The 12,408-nt window shown below is 36.1% G+C and overlaps 2 protein-coding genes across 2 annotated transcripts in view; one reads left to right on the top strand and one right to left on the bottom strand.

Annotated features, from left to right (window-relative positions):
* ZNF804B (zinc finger protein 804B) overlaps window positions 1-12,408 on the bottom strand; it is a 506,757-nt gene that overhangs the window by 466,868 nt on the left and 27,481 nt on the right. The window lies entirely within an intron of this gene.
* On the top strand, window positions 8,959-11,118 carry TEX47 (testis expressed 47). Its single transcript, XM_045494753.1, has 2 exons — window positions 8,959-9,182; window positions 9,841-11,118. The coding sequence occupies exon 2, from the start codon at window positions 10,034-10,036 to the stop codon at window positions 10,793-10,795; it is 762 nt and encodes a 253-aa protein (XP_045350709.1). The 5' UTR covers window positions 8,959-9,182; window positions 9,841-10,033; the 3' UTR covers window positions 10,796-11,118.

The following is a 12,408-nucleotide window of genomic DNA, read 5'->3' as shown; positions in this document are numbered from 1 at the left end:
AGGCCAGAGAGCTGCACTTGATTCCAATATAATAATATCATGACCAAGAAGAATTTCCCTCTTTTTATGAGGCACAGGTCTTGGAGAATGACCTTATAAAACATGTAAGACTAGTCTGGTTCTCAAATACATCACTGGAAGCAAATTTCTAACAACCAAAAATGTGTTACTGAACACAAGTCACACCGCTGGCCCCCACCTCCGGAAATTCATTAAACATCACTTCCCACAACCCGGTGAGCCTGGGTCCAAAATAGACTTTAATCAAGAGCCGAAGCTTAAAAGTATGCTTTCTTTTTACTGCTGCACTGTCTTATCATTGAAAAGGCACACACGCAAACACACACATGCACACACACACACACACACACACAAACACACACACGAGATAGATCTTAAATACAGGTCCATGGTAGCTAAGTACAATATTTTGTGAAGTAGACTGGAGATTTAACCCATCAAGCAATGAAAAGGCTAGGATATTTCTGTACCTTGTAAAAAGGTTCCCTAAAATTTCCATATATGAAAGTTATGTTATACTTTCACCTCTGTTTATGATAAAAACAAAGTTATCCTTCCCAGAAAACCGTAATCAAAAAAGTGTGGCCTCTCTCAAAGTCAGACTGTCCTTAATGAAAAATTATAATCATAAACAAAAACAATTATAGCAATCCATACTCAAGTTGTTTGGCTAAAAGTTCTAACAAGTGACTGATCCAAATGACATTACTTTTTGACAATGAAGATTACTGGTGCCTGAGAATTTTGCCTTTATCAGTATGCTTTTATTCATCTTCTATTAATAGTGATTTTTTCTGAGTATATCACACATAAATAGTAGAAATGGCTCAGCCCAAGAAAAGTTAAAAGTTGTGTGTGAATATAAAATATTCACATAGAAATCATAATTGTTTCTATTAACTAGATCATTGGGTTAGAAATTGAGACCTTCTTGGTTCAGCCATAATCTTATCAAATGTGATGCTTAGAACTTCTCAAGGCTAACAGAGGGACAAAATGATTATCCATGTTTCAGCACACAAAGGCACAGAGTACAAGACAGCTTTGCCTAGGGACTCTCCTGGAATAAGTATTCGTACCGAAAAGGTTTTTCCATGGGGTCAATGGTGGCACATATGTAGCTGAGCGGTGCCTGTCATAGAGACAAAGAACTAGGGTGACAGATGAGGCATGGACCAGAAAGGCATTCATGCATCTCTAGCAGATGCCAGTGCTGAAGAACGATGATGGAGCACCAGATGCCTACACTTCCCCACTGTGATGCCACGGTAGAGCCTGTGAATTTGTCCTCCCAAATGAAGTAATTACCCAAGTACATGTTCATTTTCTATAACTCACTTCACAAAAAAGTGACTGTACCTTATGATTACATATATTAAAACAATGGTGCATAGTCTCTCACGAGGCTGTCAAACATCCACAACTGCTAAGGTTGGTGGGTGTAGCTTCTGAAAAAGTATGAAATTTCCCTGAATTAGGATGGGCAAAAGGGCTTTAAATTTAGTGTAGGCTGGAAAGGTTGCAGGATCATAAAGATGTGGATAAATAAAGGAAAATCTGTTTGGATACCTAGGACATATTTAAAAATATTTCACTATGTTGTTTTTACCTACTGCTGCTCTGGATACATAAAATAAAAATTATATAGTTACTTAGACTTGGAATATTAACATTACTCTTCATTTAAACAGAAATACTTTCCAATGTTTTAAATTCTAGCCTGAATCTTCATTACATGTATGGGACATAACAATATTTTAGTAGGCATTTCTGACTCTAGGATTTTCCCTCCCCAAATACCCTAAATACACATTAAAACCATTAAGTGTGGCACCCTTCAGATTACTTCTCTGTGTGAAAATATTGCCCAACTCCTTCCTGAGCACCACAAAATTCAGATTCCTGTTCCTTTTTGGAAGAGCCATAGCACAACTCTACTTATTGAAATATCTATCGTATTTCCTGAAAAGTAATCTAGTAAGAAGTATCATCTCACTGCTTCCGTATTTCATGCATGTTATGTTTTTGTCAACCTTGATATAAGGTAAGCTGCTTGATGGCAGTAATATCAATTGGCCTCTTTGTGCCATGTTTTCCTTAACTGAAAAAGGAATATGCTATGTCAGTGATGCTAAGTTTCCTTCCAACTCTAAACTTCTTTCAGTTCCATTTTCTCCATTCTGCACAGCACATTGATCAAAATTAAACCAAAAGCAAGCACTAAAATAGATATTAGCTTATTGATGATGTGTTTTAGCATAACAGATGATGTGAACCAAAGTAGATACTTGCGCTGAAATTACAAAGATACTACTCCAAGCATAATGACAAGCATAAGAATAAATACAATACAGAGTTCAGTGTTATTTATGGTCTCCAAAATCTCTGTTTAAAGCTGACGATCTAACAATATTTTCAAAGCTTACAATATAGCATTCGATTTTCAGACTCCACCTTCCCGGCTGGACACAATGGCAGTAAAAAAAAAAAAAAAAAAAAAAAAGAACAGTACGCAGTATGCTAGTTTTTAATAGAGAAAAACCTAGGATCACTGTAGGATAATTACCCTATAATCTTCTTCCTCTGTAATTTACTACCAGAGTGCTTTCATTCTTCTTACTGCCAAATGTTTGGGAGGAGTAGACTACTCTTTGACCAGTTACTCTATATTGACTCAAGTCAACAACTGTAACCTGGCTTCCCTCAATCATTTTATTGATTTTTTTTTTTGTTAAGTCACTATGACACTTGTAATTGCCAATACTAGAAGGTCACTTCAGTCCTCAAGCTTTTTTACCTCTCTTTAGAATTTTACCACTATCATTCACTTTTAAATGTCTCTCCTTAATTGACCTTCATGGCCCTGTTTCCTTAGTTCCCCATCTACCTCTGATGTTCTGTTGCATCTTTCACTGGCTCTCATTTGCCCACTTCTTAAAACTAAGTGTTTCATATGGTTTTTTCTCCATCTTCTTCCTCTCCTGTCATTACTTCACAAGTACATTGGTGCCCATGGTTTCAACTTTTCCCCGAGTGCAGATGATGATCAAATTTGCATCATGATGCTGACTTTTCTAGATCTCTGGGCTCCTAATTGCATTTCTACTTGGATGTTCTTATGGAAAGTCCACTTCAACATAATAGTTACAAATTATTTTTCTTCCCAAATCTGGGCTTTCTCCTTTATCCTCCATCTGTATTTTAAAAATAAGTCTTCCCAGCTACTGACCTTCACATTCATGAACCCTCTTTAAATCTTTCCATAGCTCACCCCCACATCCAATTGGCCAAGTCATGTCTATTTTGGTGATGTCTTTCATACAGTCCTCATTCTAAGCAACTGCCAAAATCTTTAAAGACCCACCTTTCTCCCAGTGGTAGGCTTTAGGCTACTCATACAAAGAGGATCTCACTTTATGCAAGGTGTTTCTAAACTGAAGCTCCTGGACTGTGTCTTGATAAAAACTCCATCTTCTATCTCTGTGTTTTCCCATTCCGACTGCCAATCAGTAAGCCCAGACATCCTGAGTGCTGATCCTTCTTGTTCCACTTGGTCCAGAATCTTCCCTTATACAGCTTCTACCCATCAGCAGCCTCTCAAACTAGACTATCCCAGTCCACAAACAGAGCAACACAGTATTACCTTGGACAAAACCAGTACCACAGCCTATTGGGGTTTTTAATGTTATTTTTTGAATAGAATAGTAATAGAATAGACATTCTTAGAAAAATTTTATAAATGCAAAACAAATATCACCATCAAATTCCACCATTTTTAACATTTGGTTAGATTTCTCTCTGTGTTGTCTTTTTTAAAATAAAATGGGGATCACATGTTATATGCAACTTAGCATATTATATTATTTACTTTGAGAGTAACTGTTTTCTGTGCATTTAAAATATTCTTCAAAAATTATTTCAGGGCATCACAGTATTGCATAATTAATATATCCATTCAATTTTTCAAAATTCTCTCTAAATTCCTACAATAACCATCGTTACAAATATTAAAATGTTTGTCAATAATTTTATTCATGATATGTACCCAAAAGAGGCATTAGAGTATGAAAATGTTAAGCTCACAATCCATATTACTATATTACTTTTGAGAAGAGGTAAACCAATTTACTCTTTGACTATCAGAAGAGGAGAGCACTCATTCACCAGCTGCAGAATTCTTAAAAGTGTTCTGGCTGCCTCCACTATTTCCCATCTCTAATTCCTCTGCACTTCACAAGCAACTTTCTAAAACACAGTTATGATTATAGGCACTCAAAAAGTCCCAGTGATTCCCTACCACCCACAGAGTAAAATTCATACCTCTGAGTGTGGCATCCAAGTCCTCTGCAAAAGAGTTGCAACTTCTTTTTTCTCCTTTTCATGTCTCCCTTCCGTTCACCCTCCAACCTAGACCAGCCGTTTCACTCGGGGCTATACTTAGAATCACCTGGAGAGACTCTCACAAACACACATGCTCGAGTTCCTTTTCACACTAATTAAATACAAACCAGGAGCTGGCTTCTTTAATTCTCCACCAGATGATTCTAATAGACGGCCAGTGTTTAAATCACCACAAGCCAGCCCATTCTTCCTTAAATGGAAACACTGGAAGAATTTTTGTCAAAAAGGCAAATTTTTGGACCACACTTCAAGTGTACTAACTCTGACTTTTTAGGGTTAGAGACAAGGAATCTACAATTTAACAAACCTGCAGATTCTATAGCTTGAGAACTACACTCTAGTTACACAATACCATTGTCATTTTCTTACCGAAGTACCACATTTCCCAGCTCTATAATATATGTCCTCTTTACACTTCTTGCTTAGTCTGTTCTGTATCTTCCTTAATCCCCATCTCTTCCCTACCCCACTCCGACCCCCCACATAAATCATATCGTTTTTTATGTCCAACTTAAATGCTAGTTCTTCAAGTCAGGTTTAACTGTTCCAGCATTTTTTTGCTTTCTGTGTTTGTTGTTTATGTCCTTATTATATTTCTCCTTGCCAGTCCTGTACTAAGCGTAATTGTGTAGACTTTAAGCTCTACTCATAGAAATGACTCTTTCACGTGTAGATACAATATCTAATTTACAAGAACATCTCTACAACGTCTGGTGCATTTTTCTACATAGAGTAGATATATGCTAAATGTTTGAATTGAATAACAAAGTATTTTTAGCCTGTGCTCTCCGTGATAAATAATTACCAAACATGGGGCGCCTGGGTGGCGCAGTCGGTTAGGCGTCCGACTTCAGCCAGGTCACGATCTCACGGTCCGTGAGTTCGAGCCCCGCATCAGGTTCTGGGCTGATGGCTCAGAGCCTGGAGCCTGTTTCCGATTCTGTGTCTCCCTCTCTCTCTGCCCCTCCCCCGTTCATGCTCTGTCTCTCTCTGTCCCAAAAATGAATAAACGTTGAAAAAAAAAATTTAAAAAAAAAAATAATAATTACCAAACACTACTCCATAATGTTTTTGACAAAGAGAAGCAATGCTGAAGAAGGTAATCTAGTTTTCTTTTTTTATATATAAATCTTCAAATATCTCATGATTTGATAACATCTTTTTTGCTCTGCTAAATCAAGTGGGGTTTTTTTTGTCTACTTAATAGTTTACACATGTGATCTTAGTGAAAGGCTCTACCCCAGTTGTTAGCCATTTATTTAGAATATGAATTTTCATGCTAATCATTTAGATATATCAAAACACAGAAAACGTTAGTGGCAATGATTTAGAGTTTTCTGTTTCTCTAGTATATGAGCACTGGTGAAAGTTTAAAGTGGGATCTGGTATTCCAGAGAGAAAAGAAGCAAGTCAGTCAGTGCACATCCTCCCATTAGAAAGAAATGAATTCAAGAAACATTCACAAAGCCACTCTCCAGCTCTGTCCCCCTGAGAAGGCCATGCCCAATAGAAGCTCATTCATTAAGCTTTCCAGAAAACCAGAGGCACCCTTTCTACCTCAGTGCTTCTAAAGCACTGAACATCATTCACACCGTATATAGTATGTCTTCCCCTGCCCAATGGTCATTCATGGATATCTCAACACCTCTTACCGGACTCTAAACTCCTAAAATTAGGGACCAGGTGTTTTCCATGTTTGTGTTTCTTACAATGCCCATGATGTTACCTGGCACACAAAACGTGTAGATAAACCTGGGATAAATGAGGGATTAAAGACAGTAAATCAATTTTGTTTCATTACAGGTATGAGGTAAGAGTTTTCAATCTCATTTATCCAAACCACAAGGTAGTCTTCATTTCTAGAAAAACTGTCACATCGTAGAGAAGCAAAGAATGGTCCTGTGAGCGTGGATACTGAGAGGAAATAATTTTCCTGCTCTTTAGCTTAGGTAGACAGAACAGGGAGGTTGCTGAGAGCATGTGTGAATTGTGTGTAAAGCACTTAAATAGCCCATGCTTTAGTTTCATCTTCTATAATTGTGAGCTAAATTTCTATCTACCTTATAGCGTTGTAGTGAAGATTGAATTACTTAATATGTGTAAAAGCATCTAGTGTAGGACACATGGTAAATAATCAATTAGTGGTATTTAATTGTTCTAATCCTTTCTTTCTGTCTCACAAAGATAAAGGATCCTGGGAGTCTGTTTTTCAGAAACACGTGGTTCTAGAAAATAAAACCAGAGCATAAAGTATATAGTAAATATTAATGTGCATGCTTGACATGAGTAACAAATACACGCTGTGTACTTCTGTGAGATGGGCTGGATAATAAGAGTGGATAGTAGAAAATCTGAAAGAGGACTCCTCAGCATTATCAGTTTCCATTCAGGTTCTGCTACTTGTCAGTTGTTTGAACTTAGATATCTATTCTAACAGACCACTCTGGGAAAACAAACACCAATGTCTTATCCCATTGGACAGACAGAGGAGCTCTTCTGCTTGATTTGCCACCTGAAGATAAATAACTGGCCTTTAATCGATGGAACACAATTACTGCGGCATCTGAGAATTCAAATGCCAAGTGTCCATTACACAGAGCTTGTACAATTATCAAGTATAATTACATACAACCAGCCCATACAAAATTGCGCACACTGTGTGTTGCTTCTATTCCTATCTTCTCAAAACTTTACTCAAAACATACTCTTGACACTTAAGAGTATGATTGATGAAAGGCAAGAAAACAAAGTAAGTTGCCTTTAACTGTGATGTGACAATGAAACTAAAATGTGTAAGCAACAACCCAGCAACTAAACATGCATCAAGAAATGGAAAAATACATTGGGAAAATATATGCCAAGCTATTTATTATCTCTGGTGGTAAAAACTACTGATTCTAAATGTGTTCTGTTGAACCACACAAAACTTAGAAATGTATAGAATTGCCCTCTCCTAGCATTCTATGGAGGGAAGTAAACAGGAAAGACTTGATTAAAAAAAAGTAGTTCCTGAGCTTTAGGAAGCAGATGTGTCATGAGGTCTTAGAGTTTCATGTTCTTAGCTGAATAGGCGAGGTGGAAAATACTGAGGGTGGGAGATTCTTATTAAAATCCAAATAAAGAGCAAGGATTACAGAGAAATCAACAACCTATGATACATTTCAAAGTAAAAAGTAAACAGACTTAATAACAGAATAGAGTTGGGGGATAATTTTTAGGAAACATGAAGACATAAGATCTAGGATGTTGGCCTTGGAGATGAGAGAAAATTGTAAACTGAGACACATACATTTGTAAAAGGAAATATCCAGAGAATAATAATAAAAAATGTTGGCATTTTAAGTCTAAAAGGTTAGCAGTACATCCAAAGATAAGAGTTGTAAATAGGATTACAGTTTAGGAGTTCTCTGTACAGAAAAATTACTGCGATTGAAATTCCATTTTTTTCTTCTTTATCAACCCCAACAAACTAACTGTATCTGCCTTGAAACTTATATTGAGAAGGAGTCCAAGTCCATGGCTGGACTGAGCATGAAAGGCTCCATGGTCAATCAGCAATGTCGATCATTAAATTTGGAGGCAAGAGTGACATTGAGGACCACTCATCTGCCCTCACAAAAGATGGTGCTAAGCTACTTGGGCACGGATGAACACAGAGCCTCAGCTTTTCCCAGAGCTGAGTGTGAGAAGGAACTGAGCAACCCCACAAACAGAGATTTGGCAAGAAATTCAGGCAGGTCCAGAGTCATAGAAACCAAGGGAGGAGAGAAGGCCATAAAGGAGGTTGTGGTGAACACAATCACATTCTACAAAGTAGTAGGAATGATGAGCCTGAAAACAAGCCCTGGAGTGAACAGTGACAAGTTTCCCATGTGCCTTGGGAAAGACTGTATCATTTCAGGAAGCAATGAAATGGACCCTGTAAAGAATTAGTTTTTATGTACCACACAATTAAAGAATTATGAAGTCACCTCTTATTACTGTATGTCATTAAAAACAGATCATAAGTTTGGATAACAGAAACTTTAGGGGGAAAAATACTCTAAGGTTTGCTTTTTAAAAATTGAATAAGGGTGTTTTCTAACCTTGTTTTAAAATTATGGTTAAAGCCCCAATGAATGCAATTTTAAGATATGGTATTATTATTCTTTATTATAAAAACTAACAAATTTACACTACATTAATACCTTATAGAAGAATTTTCTTAAAGCAGTCACCATTATACAGAATCCGACATGCGTTCTTACTTAATTAGTGCATAAATAGAGTAGGGAGGTTGCTTTAAAGCATGTTTGAATTGTGTGCAAAGTATATAACTACTCCATGCTTTAGTTTTCTCTTCCAGAAATTGTGGACAAAAAGTGAAAAGAAAAGAAAAGAATATGTCTAGGAAGATGTTCAGGTCCACCATCTGTCTGACTACCATAGGCACCTGGCTAAGAATAAGCCATTTCCAGAAAAGAAGCCCTCATTTCCTCACTGTGATGTTGAGGTGTCTGTTGAGATAACATCATTAAATTAAGAAATGATACTTGCCAGTGTGCTCTGGCCCTTTAACACCACTGACGTCCTGACTCACTAAAGCACCATGGAAACGAGAATAGAACATAGGAACAGCTGGGAGCACCCAAGACACTGGCAGTTGGAAAAGTGATGGAGGACAAGTAGGACCTCGGGGGCAAGTAAAAGCAAGAAGCACTTGAAAAAGGAAAGAAATGTTAAGATGACCTGGAGGGAAGAAAGAGAGATTTGGGAGAAGAGTAAGTTAAAAGTAACACAAGTTATTATTTGATATCCACAACAACAACAACAAAAAGAAGGAAAAAGAGCTATTTCTGATGTTTTTTAGAGTAAAAAAAAAAAATCAAAACTAGTTACTTCAAAAATTTACTGTTATTATACAAGCAATAGTATTAACTTTTAGTATACTGAGTAAAGATTAAGAAATTAAGACTTAAGAATTTCCCAGATTTTTTTACATTTCACTGACCGGTTAAATTTATAGAAGAAATTGGGAAATTACCATAAAATACCACTTTTTAAATATTTGACAAATTAATGACAATCTATAATTATCATTACATATATGAAATTTTAATGTGATGCCGATGCTATGGTCAGTGACTGTCAGCAGCTATGTTCCTGTGTGTGTGTATATGTGTGTGTGTATTCATGTGTGTGTATGTATGTGTGATTCAAGAATGGGGGCTGAGAAAAAATGCACTATAAATTGAAGGAGAAAATAGTAATGCAAACAAAAACAGAGTTTGACTTACTCTAAAGTATGTTCTTTCTTCTCCCCACTCCTCAGTGTATTAGAGGGTTTTTCCCTACAATGTGAATGTTAGTTATTTCATTACAAACTTAAAAAAAATCTCTATAATTTGAATCTTGTTTTAACATTCTGTTTTATTTCAGAGACAGTATTGTTGATAACACTGGGAAGGGATTTTGCTATACATTAGCATTTGACAAATGGGGGAAACCTTATTTGTTTGTTTGTTTGGTCAGAAGAAATTTAAAAAAAAAATCATCACTGAAGAGGTATCCTGATAATGTAAACATTGTGATAAGCTAAAAACTGGAACCATCTAGAAGAATAAGACCCATCATGTCCTTCTCGGGCCATACCCAAAAGACCAGCAAAAGGACTTTTCCAATGGAATCTGTTCTAATGCCCCAAGTTCCACGTGGCAATTACTTGCATCTTCAGGAAGAGAAGCAAAGACTACAGCTCAAGAAATTCCTTCTTCATAGGATGTTTCTTGTGGCCAAGATAACAGCAAACACAGAAAAAAAAATTATTGCTGACTACTATGAACAAGTGCTTCAGTCAACTTTAAAACTTCACAAAGGAGAAGCAGTGACAGGGTTTTTGCTCATCTATCCTACTTCTATTCTGCATATTCTTGAGTCCTCCAGTGATATGCTTTACCAAATTCTTTTAGATCATCTTGACCAGAAAAAGAATGATACAGAATTTTTTATCCATGGGATGAAAATTATAGTTGTGTCCCATAACATCCCGACAAGACTCTTCATGCAATGGCATGTATCAGAAATAAAAGCTCCAGTCATGTATCTCGATGATGTCACACAGACACAGTCCCTAGAAGAGGTCATCACCGAGTTTCTCACCCAGACTCATAAACTGGCAATTCACCTTTTAAAGACTGTGAAAGTGAGTGCTAAAGGACCAGGGGATAACTTGCACCAACTAGCACCTGAATTGCTCATCCCAGAACAAATAATAAAGTACTTGTGCAAATCTGAAGAATTCATGGACCCTGAAGCTTTCCTAAACATGTATAATAAACCCATACATATCACTTCGGATTCTGAGGTGGTATGGCCTGCTCCTTCCCATTTCTAGGATTGAGAGAGATGTGGTTAATGTGGTCCAATCTCTCAAGGAATTGGTGCTACTTAAATAAAAAGAAAACACTTCTGAGGGGACTCTTCTCTTTAAAAAAGAAAGGACCATACGCCACAATATACACAAAGGTAATACATGAATCTTTACAGAGTATGTTGAGCTAAACTTGAAAATATACATTTATTCTAATAGCAAGTTCAACACATTGTTTTAATAAGTGGATGGGGTTTAATAAGTTAAGGATTGCTCAAAATTTAACATCATCTTGATGAAATGACAATTTTTTAAAGTATAGACAATAAAGGATACATTCAGATTCATATTCTCATTCATTCTTTCAACAGTCAATGAGAAGCTGCACCACCCAGAATCAAATTTCAGGAAAAACAATTTTGTTCTTGGAATATAAAATTTAGGGGGGAAATACCATCATTGAGTTGCTTGCAACGTACATTTAGAGGAAAGTATGTGTAAAAGTAAATATGGTACGATATGATATGATCATTATTTTAGTTAGTAGTAAAAGCCTTAAAGGAATAATCTCTATATTATTACTGAACTCAGAAAACAAAGCCTAAACTTTGAAAATAGTTCCAAAGTTCACATATTCTGAACTGTCTAATCAAGAATATTGAGGCCATTACAAAGTTGAACAACAACAAAAACTGAAGAACACAGTAGCTTTTTGAAACAACCAGAAAATACATTGTCAGAAGGCACTACATCTTTCATGCAAAATCATTTTTTGAACACCCTTCATGTGACAGACATTTGCCAGGTGTTAGAGATATGGCAGGGTGCACAGAATGCATGATTCTGGCCCACTTGCAAAACACTTATAAATGATTCCACATAAGATACACAAATAATTTTTTTTCCAATTTATGTCCTATAAGGCAATTAATGATATGTAGTTTCTATATGACCTGTTTTAAGTTGCTCTCTCCCTTCCCTCACCCAGGATTAATGCTTTTTTGAATATTTAAAATTTTGTAGTCTGCTTCAACAATTAACATCAATATCTTGACAACTTCAGTGATATCTATCCAAAATTATTTCAATGTCTTATGAAACAGGCTTTGGATTTAGTAGAAGAAATATGGTTGCATCATTTCACTTTTTTTTTATTTGATCTTCAGCCTCTTCAAGGGAAAAAGAGCAATCTCAAAATACACCTCAGATTTGTCATATGCAGATAATTTGTCATCACTTGTTCCATATAAGAATCAAAATTCAGGAAAGACTTTCTATTTTTAAATTCTGTAATATAGATTTAGACACAGAATGGCATTTTTCACCGTTAGCCGAACTCGAAGTTCTGTTCATTTAAATTTAGTAACTGAAAGGGTACATTCTAGATAAAATGTGAAGTAATTCTTCCGGTTAAGAAAGATTAATAACATACAAACATTTTATCAGTTTAGTAAATATTAAACACCTAATGTTTGTCAGCAATGTGCTACTTACTCTTTGAAATGTGAAAAAGACCCAAGCATCCACTCGTTGAGAGCAAATGTTCAGCAACAAAATGAGTGGAGATAGAAGTAAATGTTCTCCAGGCCAAAACAAAACAAAACAAACAAACAAAAACAAAAACATAGAGAAAAAAC

Source organism: Leopardus geoffroyi, chromosome A2 (genome assembly GCF_018350155.1).
Source record: "Leopardus geoffroyi isolate Oge1 chromosome A2, O.geoffroyi_Oge1_pat1.0, whole genome shotgun sequence".
NCBI lineage: Eukaryota > Metazoa > Chordata > Mammalia > Carnivora > Felidae > Leopardus > Leopardus geoffroyi.
This window is presented reverse-complemented; position numbering and strand designations above follow the sequence as displayed.